This window comes from Diachasmimorpha longicaudata, chromosome 12 (assembly GCF_034640455.1).
Source record: "Diachasmimorpha longicaudata isolate KC_UGA_2023 chromosome 12, iyDiaLong2, whole genome shotgun sequence".
Taxonomy (NCBI): Eukaryota; Metazoa; Arthropoda; class Insecta; order Hymenoptera; family Braconidae; genus Diachasmimorpha; species Diachasmimorpha longicaudata.
The window spans coordinates 3,618,801-3,628,307 of record NC_087236.1 but is presented as its reverse complement, the minus strand read 5'-3'; the positions used below and the strand labels follow the sequence as shown (position 1 = coordinate 3,628,307).

Here is a 9,507-nt window from a genome sequence, read left to right as displayed (position 1 = left end):
TTTATGAAAAGAGAAAAAATTGAGGAGTCTTTGGTTAATTATTTTTGTATGAAGGAAAAATTGATTAGATTTATTGGGAAGCAAATGAAGAAATTAAGAAACAAAATTGAGACAAGTAAAATTAGAAAACCAAAAATTGGGCCATTTTAAAGGTTTTGCGAGGAAGCAAGAACGGGATAGAACGCTCTCATTCGAATTCTAATTTTGTTTTAACTAACAAAGACATTTTTTTCTATGATGATTCATTTTTTGGATAAATAAAAACCTGAAAATACCAGCTGGATTTTAAAAAAATCCAATCCATCAAAATTTCATTGGAAATCCATTAATATCGGTCTTCAATCAACTGAATTTAATATTTATATTTTCAATATAATTTCCAAAGAAAATTAGAAAATCCAAAAATCCCACAATTTCAAATTTTCTGCATAAAACCAAAAATGTAACTAAACATTTTCATTCAATTTGTAATTCTCTCTTAATAAATAAAATTATCTCTCCAAATAATTCATTTTTTAGTTAAATAAAAAACTAAAAATACTCATTGCATTTTCAAAAATCCAATTCACCCCAATTTCAGGGGAAATCCTTTAACATTCGTCTCCAATCAACTGAATTGATTATTTATATCTTTTGCATAAATTCCAAAGAAAATTAAAAAATCGAAAAATCCGACGAGTCTAAAGTTTCTGAGTGAAACCAAAACTGAGAACAAACATTTCCATTCGGCGTGTAATTCTCCCCTAAAAAATAAAATTCTCTCCAAATTATTCATTTTTTAGATAAATAAAAAACTAAAAATACTCACTGCATTTTCAAAAATCCAATGCACCCAAATTTCCGTAAAAATCCATCAACATTCGCATTCAATAAACTCCATTAAAGAATCCAATTTTTCTCTCCCCCTTTTCACCCCTTTCAACGTGACCACTCCATCTCTCCTCTGCACCCCCCCCCCCCCCAGTAAAGATAAAAATTTAATTAATCACACCGATTAATGATGTTTAATCAGAATATTTTTATTACTGCCATGAGTTTCATTACAATCATAATAAAACCTTCTTCCTATACATTTTCATAACCCATTCGCTTCAATGACCTACTTGAGATGCTTGAATTCGAACAAAGGACCTTAAGATCATCGAAGATCATACAAGAACCAACAAAAAATGAAAAATCCAGCTTCGTATTTTTTTTCTCTATAATAATACACCTAATTACTCTGTACAAATTCTGTCCTCACCTTTTCTGCAATTTTAAGATACATTTTTTCCTATCATTTCCATAACTGGATATTGCGCAGTGTTCATGTATAATTCAACTTAATTAATTGTCGAATCTATCGAGACATTAAAAAAAATGACAAATACCAACCGAAAGTACATGATTACTGTTTATTAATAGTTTATTAGAATATCCTATCGTTAATCGACATTGACGTAATGCCATCAGTAATCACTTGTATACAAAACCATCTTCACTATTTTGTTCATTATAAAGCCTCGAAGTTGATGAATCTTTTAACAAAATTTATTGTTTATACGAGGGCAATTAGCATTGGAATATTTTCGTTATATCTATTACGCGTTAAACAGTCCCATTTGAAGTTGTTGTGACTCGATTAATGCACGTGGAATTGTATAAAATTGCTTTAATTGAGCAACAGTCATTAACATGAATATATTACGTTTAAATTTTTTTTTTTTACCTAAATCGAGACAATGTCATCACAAATCATCTCAAAACGTCATCAAGTCGAGTCACAATCACCTTTACACAATTTTATAATCATTTTTAAACAAAAAAAAAAATGCATCAAGTACTTCAGTGATTTAGAACTGTAGTCATCACGTGGAGTACTCGATTGTTCATCCTAGACTATTTCCCTAGATAATGTAATGTTTATATCGATATAATTGATTTTACATTCTCCATCATCTCTGGCGTCTCGCCTGGCGTCCTGATCTTGAACGAGCGCCCACCGAACCCGAACCGATGCTGAACATGTTTCCACCACTTGCAGCACCAAATTGTGCAGCTGGGGCTGAGAATGATGGAACAGTTGATGATGCTGGTGCTGCTGTTCCACTGAAGTTGAATCCTCCTACGGTGATAAGAGCAGAAAAGTCAGTATGAATTCGATGAATTGTTTGAGTTTTGTTATAAAGAAGTGAACATAATATTCTGATATTTTATTTGTTAGTTTCATTAATTCAGTAGCGAAGTGATAAAGTGGTTTAAGTTGACAAAAATAGATTTTTAAACATTTTCATTTAATTTTTTTCAATTTTTGTTAATTAGTGACCATTTGAGTAATGAAGAGAGTTTCCAAGATTTTTCGATATTGTCATTGTGACTTATTTTGAAATGAGATGTGAGAAAAAATTTAACATTTTTTGGCGGAAATTTTTTGAAGTATTTTGAAGTATTGACTTTTGTTAATTAAAGTTGTCTAAAGTAGCTTTACCCTTTTAGTAAATTCATAAATTATGAAAAATTACACAGAAATGGTAGAAAACTCCATCACATTTGGAATCGTAACATTTTCTTCGAAGTAATGATCGTTTGTTTAGAGAAAAAAATTAAAAAATCAGGACTTAATGCAATTTCTTATGAAAAAATCAAAATTTCCGTTGGAGTCAACGACTAAAATCTAAATATTTGATCATTAGATTCCAGAAAGAAAAAATGGTTTGAAAATTCGTAAAAGAAAGTGCACCGTTTAGGAAACTAGTTCTAAATTATTTTGTTATTTGTTTATAACAAGGAAATATTCTAAAAACTATTAATATTTCCGTATGAAATATTAATTTTCAATATCAATTATTTCGAATTCGATTCACAATTAATTGAAAAATTTGACGCCTGAAGACATTCAAAAACAACGTATCCAGTTGATAAAATACCGACCTCAGAGTAGAGCTACTTCAAAGGAATCAACAATCAGAAGACATTATCTCTTCAAAAATAAATCCTCCACAAAATATCCACCATTTCATCCTAAAATCACACGTACTAATTATTCCACCATAAAAATGCCCCTAAAAAATCCCAAAAATCTTTTTTAAAACCCTCTGAAAGTCTTTTTTCCTTTATTATGACTTACATTGAATGATTCATAATTTTCCTGTCTTTTATCCACAAAATTGACCTCAACTACTCAGAACCTGCCTCATTGACCCCATATCATTAATTTTTTAATCCCAGTGACAAAAAAAATCGTTTAAAATTCCCTGTCTTTATCGATGAAAAATCAAATAAAAAATTATCCAAATAAAATTCCAAAAGAACCAAACCACATCTGAATGACGTCCCTAGAACCTAAAACTCACCAGTTTGTACTGTAGTACTTCCATTGAACTGAAATCCACTGCTGGCGTTGTTTCCCCCAAAGGAGAACATTCCGGACGTCCCCTGAGTTGTGGCAGGGGTCGCACTGGTCCCAAAGGCGAAGCCCCCAGTGGCAGTAGTCCCTCCAAAAGATGAACTCGTACCACTCGTTCCAGGCCCCGTCGTTCCAAAAGCAGAAGTAGCTCCTCCAAACGATGAAGTTGCCCCAGCTCCAGCATTACTACCCCCAAAACCACTGAAACTACTACTGGAACTTCCAAACGCTAGAGGAGCTGTCGTAGGTGTTCCAAAGCTAGTGGTAGCACCTCCAATGCCTCCAGTGGAGCTAGTACCAGTTGGAAAAGCTGGAGGTGCAGTTGTAGTAGCTCCAAACACAGAACTACCACTAAAACTAGAACTACCCCCTGAACTTTGTGCTCCAAAAGCCGGCGACGTTCCACCAAAACTGAGAGCTGATGAAGTACCAAATGCTGGAGGTGCACTCGTTGTTCCCCCAAATCCTGAAGATGTCTGACCAAAAGCTGGTGTTGTACTTGTAGACGAGGAATTAACACCAAAGCCAGTAGTTGTCGTTGGTTGTCCCCCAAACAACGATGAACCACCACTAAAACTAGTGGTTGTTGTTGCTCCAAAGCCAGTGGCTGTTGTTGTTGTTGTAAACCCAAAATTTAAGGCTTTTCCCTGTCCAAAGGCACTGCCACCACTGAACATAGAATTTGATGCTGACGATGTGCTAACTCCATTGAATAAACTGGCAGTTGGGGTTGTTGTTGTTGTGCCAAATGTCTGAGCTGTTGTCTTAGGAGTGCCAAAGCTGATGACACTGGCAGCTGTCGTAATTGGGTTGAAACTTGGGGGTTGATTAGTAAATAATGTAGAAGCACTGCTGAATGTCGTGTTTGATGGATTTACAAAAGTAGAAGTTGTTGATGGAGCCCCAAAAGTAGAAGCTGTTGTTGATGGAGCCCCAAAAGTAGAAGTTGTTGTTGCTGGAGCACCAAAAGTAGAAGTTGTCGTTGCTGGAGCCCCAAAAGTAGAAGTTGTTGTTGATGGAGCACCAAAAGTAGAAGCTGTCGTTGCTGGAGCCCCAAAAGTAGAAGCTGTTGTCGCTGGAGCCCCAAAAGTAGGAGCTGTCGTTGCTGGAGCCCCAAAACTAGAAGATGTTGTTCCAAAGGCAATACTGGCAGTTGTTACAGGATTTCCAAAAACAGGAGTTGCTGTTGATGAAGTCCCAAATGCAGTTGTAGAATTTCCAAAGACAGAAGATGTTGATGTAGTCCCAAACGACGAAGTTGAAGATGTGGCTGAAGGTGTTCCAAAACTAGATGAAGCTGTCGTCGAACTACCAAATGATGGAGTTGAAGCGGAAGTGCCGATTCCAAATGTCAGAGCTGTTGTCACAGGTGCCTGAGACGTTGTCGTTGCACCAAAGGTGACAGCAGGTGTTGTTGTCAATCCAAACGAAAAACCTGTTGATGGAGTCGTTGACTGAGTCGTTTTGTTCCCTCCAAACGTGAAACTGGATGATTGCGTTGATGTTCCAGGGGCTGAAGTGGTAGTTGCTTCGAATGTTGATGAAGTGCTGGTGGTAGCAGTACCCAAACCACCACCAAAAATAAATCCTGCTGACCCTGACGATGATGTGCTTGTGGTGGTCGTTTGATTCACTCCTGCAGAAGTTGAAGATACTCCAGTGAAGGACAATCCAGCGGCTTTGGGAGGGGATTTGCTCGCTCCCGTGAACGTCAGGACTCCATTCCCAGAAGCTAAAGAGGCAGATGACCCCGACAAGGATATTGTTGATGTCGAGGGAGTGAAGAGTGTCGTTGCCTTCGTAGTTACATCACTCCTCGGAGTAGTCACCGTTGTCGTGGCTCCAGTTGTTGGCTGGAAAAGCTTCTGACTCGATTGCGAAAAAGTTAAGACTGTCTGAGCTGCTGGTGCTGACGTAGATGCTGTAGACGACGTTGATGATGTACCAAAGGAGAACGCTAGATTCTGAGCACTGGATGTTGCTGCTGGAGTCATAATATTTGCTGTTGACGTTGAACTCGAGACAGAAGATGCTGCAGTTGAGATCTGAGGGATGATAAACCCTCGAGGTTGATCTCCTGAACTCGACGGTGAAGACGTAATGACCTTCGCACCAAAAGCCAGACCTGGAGTAGAACTCTCTGGTTTTTTAATCTCCTGCGTTGCCTCACTCTTATCCAACTTCACCTGAGGCACCACCACTCCAGACGACGATGATGTCGATGGCTGAGAACTCGGTAAATTAAATGACACGTGTTTCCCTGGTGTTCCCATTGTCTTCGCCTTTCCAATAATCGGTACAATAGCTGACGTCGATATTGGAGATGTGTTCACATTAGTGGTGGAGGTAGAAGAGCTCAGTGTAGCTAAACTAGACGGTGATGATGTTATTGATTCGGCCTGAATGACAACACTAGGATCAATAGTATTGGCTGTCTTTCCAGAAATAGCATCAAACATACTCTTCAATTTTGCCTTCATGCTGGTCTGCCTCATATTGATGATATCTGATTTTTTAATCTCCTCGGTATCGCTCTTGGAGAATTTCGAGGAGAAGGTGCTGTGCTCGTCAATCAGATTCTTCAATTTATCAATATTCTGGGGCTCCTCCCTCATGAATAATCGATCAGTCAGTTTAACTGGTATGTCAATCATGGAGTTCTTGGCCTCCTTGAATATCTCCTCGATCTCGTGAATCTCTGGAGGTATTTCGTTGGTTGGTGGTCTCACTGGAGATCTGGGGGAGACACTTTCCGAGTTTCTTCGACTGACTATCTCAGGCAGTGACAGTGTACTGTCACTTCCAGATTTTTTCAGGTTTTGGATGTCTCCAGGGGACTTGGAAGAGCCTGATGATCCCAGGTGGCTCGTGTCCAGGGACTTGAAGTGTTTTCCAATGTCTGGAGTACCACTACGAGATATATCTGCTTTTCTCTTCACCCCGGAGTTGACATTTGTGCTGGAACTCAGGGAATTCAATATGTCGTAGCAAGAGGGCTTTTTCGTTCGCTTGAGTGGTCTCAGGGAGCTACTGTCAATGGAGAGATCTTCATCGGATCTCGAGGAATCGTCTCTAGCTCGTTTCTGCGTCATCTCCTCGAGATTCTCCAGTTCGTCATTGTAGAGACCATCGGTTCGCTGTTTTTTCTTTATCAGTTCTGCTGTTACGTCGTCCCTGGAGGCGTGTCTCTTCAACGACATGTCTCGGAGGACCTGGACCACTGTGGGAGGAGTTCTTGGAGAATCGTGACATATGTCGGAAATTGCTCGTTGACGTTCTGGGGGTGAGAATCGACTGTCTGGGGGAGCTATTCTGACAGTCACTGGCATACGCATCTTTCCAGTCTTTGAGTTTATCAGGGGAGTTGGACTGGAGTTCAGGTTGACTCTGGGAAACTGGCCGGTTGCGTAGGGGGATTGCAGCAATTTTGTCGAGGCCTCTGTCGCGTATTTTGTGAGACGAGAGGTCAATCCTGGTGATGTGACGTCGGTGTATGTCCTGGAATAAAATATTGAGGATTATTTTTGAGTGACATTAAAGGAGTCGACTTTGGAATATTTAGTTGCTAAATTTTTTAATTAATTGGGTCACGAAAATTCGAAAAAAAATCTTACGGTGTCTGTATTATCTAAATTAAATTTCGGAGAGTAGTAATTTTTTTTTTAATATTTTCTTCTTATAAACAAATTATAGAACTTGTTTGTTTAAAAAAATCCTGCGATTTTTTACGTCTCATGATCGAAAATTCAAATTTTAATCTGTGAATACAACAGAAATGTTGAGAATCTGATTATTTAACTTTTTTTAAACAGAAAAGATAATTTAATTATAGAAAAAATGGAGATTTCAAATGCGCGGGAAAATATTTCAGTGAAATTTTCGAAAAAAATTTAGAAAATTCGTCAATCGTTGCGATTAAAATTTCTAAGAATTTCATGAGAGAAAATTTATAATTTTGAGATTTTTGAATTAAATTGAATGTTTGAGTCCTAATTGTTACAGGGGAATTAGCCGAGCATCGGAAAAAGAGGGAATTCTCTTAAAAGTCATGGAAATTATCAAATTGGGGAATTCTCTCCCTCCGAGCGTTGAAAAATTGAGACTTTACTTCAATTATCATTTAAAGTGGAAATTCTTCTGCTTTTTAACTTCAAATCGAGTCTATAGACTTTCTCCTGACAAATTATAATTCAAATATTTTCAAAAGTGCGAGTCACTTCCATTGAAACATAAATTTCAATGGAAACAGTATTTTCATTCAAATTGTTTCGTAATAAAAATTTGTTATCAAAGATTATTCTTCAAATACTGCAATCCAAGTACATTTTCAAGAAATAGTGAATCTTAAAAATTTAAATGGAGGTGAGTTTTTATTGAATGTCTGTCAACATAAAAATACTGCCTTTAGCTCTGTCGAAGCAAAATAATCATTCTCTCCAGACGAATCTGGCTTTTTCCATTAGATATTATTGAAAAATCAAAAGAAGAAGTTCTTTTAACCGATGACTCGTCCAAACCACATTAAATCATACCATAAATTTACTGATAATTCAGTTGGACCCGCAATTTGTTTGATTGTTCTCCTAAAAATTTCAGGATAAATCTTCATCTTTTTTCCAAAACAACTAAAAAAAAATGTTAATAAAGGAACAAAGACAATTAAAATGTTTTGTAAGCCGATATTTTCCCTCAATTTCCTTATATTTACACGTGACAACCTTATCCCCATAAAAATCATTCAGATCCCGTCACTTTTCTCTACAAAAGTGAGTCCTACGCACCAAAAAATAGCAAAAACTCAGTGAAAACCCCAGTCTCCCCCATCCACAGCGATCAATACTCAATTAAAAGAAACTAAAATAAACTAGACCCAAGTAATATAAAATAATAAACAGAACCACGTGTTATCACCTAAAATTGAATCTAACTTTACCCCAAAGTGATTTTTTTTTTATATCAAAATTTGAGAAGCTCCTTCTTCAACAGTTCAAGATGTCCCTCCAACCCCAACTCTCAATTCCACCCAACCCCACTTAATATCTTCAAATCCAATCAAACGTCAATGTTTCCTAACCTCTCATTCTCCCAACATCTTCACCAAAAACTTGGAAGTCCCCTAATCCCCTTTCTCCCATCCTAAAATCAAAAATTCAGAACTCACTTTGTATCAATGTTGTATCTAGTCGACGCAAGAAGAGGGCCAGCAACAGTCTGAACAGTTTTCACCCCAGCAGCTCTGGACCTGATCTTGGGGCTGATTGACGTGCCCCAAGGGCTGCCCTCTCCCTCCCTGGATCCCCCACATGTCACATCCGACACCGACTTCTTCACATGTTGCTGTCCCACACCAGAATGTCCACAGACATCTCCATTCTTGCCATCTCTCAGCTTCCACGGTATGACTGGCGTCGACGTGACCTTGTCAAAGGCCCTGATCCTCTCCTGATCCACCAGGCTCCTGCCATAGACATTATTCTCCGACTCACTGATGTGTGCATCAAAACTTCTCTTCGGTATGGGACTGAGTCCCTTCAGACTCTTGAATTCACCAGCTGTCCTTGGACTGTTCACCAGTGACTCAGAGCTCAACTGGTACGTGTTTCGGCGATAGCGTTTCATTCTGTTAATTATTTGTTGGTTGAAAAAATCCTTCACTACTTGAAACAACTGCAAAACGTAGCCAGACGTTTCTGACAATACAATATACACTAAATCGTGAAAATTATCACCGGCTTCGGACAAGTAATTTTGGATAATCAATGCGTGTCGTGTCACGAGACTGTCGTCAATGAACAGTGATACACAACCGTACACTGTTATTACCAGGGCCAGGAGAATACCGATCAGGGCACCTGATGATGTGTAGAAAATCACCCATCCACTTAACAGACTTACCAATACGATAACCACGGGATTATCTAGTTTCCACATATTATTTATTAGTTTCAGTGGGTTAACCTCCCCATGTTTGAAAACAGCACATTCACGAGAGACACCGGAACCTCGTTATTACCCTCGTACCCGCGCCAGGAGAGCGAACACTGATGCCAACACAATGGTACCATTGGACGCCAGCATCCGCCATTTTACATGTCCCTAGCGATGTCACTAGGGCGACGGTG

The 9,507-nt window shown here is 38.4% G+C and overlaps 1 protein-coding gene across 2 annotated transcripts; it reads right to left on the bottom strand.

Moving 5' to 3' along the window:
• Positions 1-998: 998 nt before the first annotated feature.
• Positions 999-9,434, bottom strand: LOC135168120 (nuclear pore complex protein DDB_G0274915-like). Of its 2 annotated transcripts, XM_064132034.1 has the most exons (4): positions 9,281-9,434; positions 8,547-9,005; positions 3,333-6,883; positions 999-2,104 (listed from the first exon to the last, which is right to left on the bottom strand). In XM_064132034.1, the coding sequence occupies exons 2-4, from the start codon at positions 9,002-9,004 to the stop codon at positions 1,935-1,937; spliced, it is 4,179 nt and encodes a 1,392-aa protein (XP_063988104.1). In that variant the 5' UTR covers position 9,005; positions 9,281-9,434; the 3' UTR covers positions 999-1,934. The 2 variants fall into 2 exon arrangements, with proteins under 2 accessions (XP_063988104.1, XP_063988103.1); XM_064132033.1 differs by having other exon boundaries at positions 8,547-9,434.
• Positions 9,435-9,507: the final 73 nt, after the last annotated feature.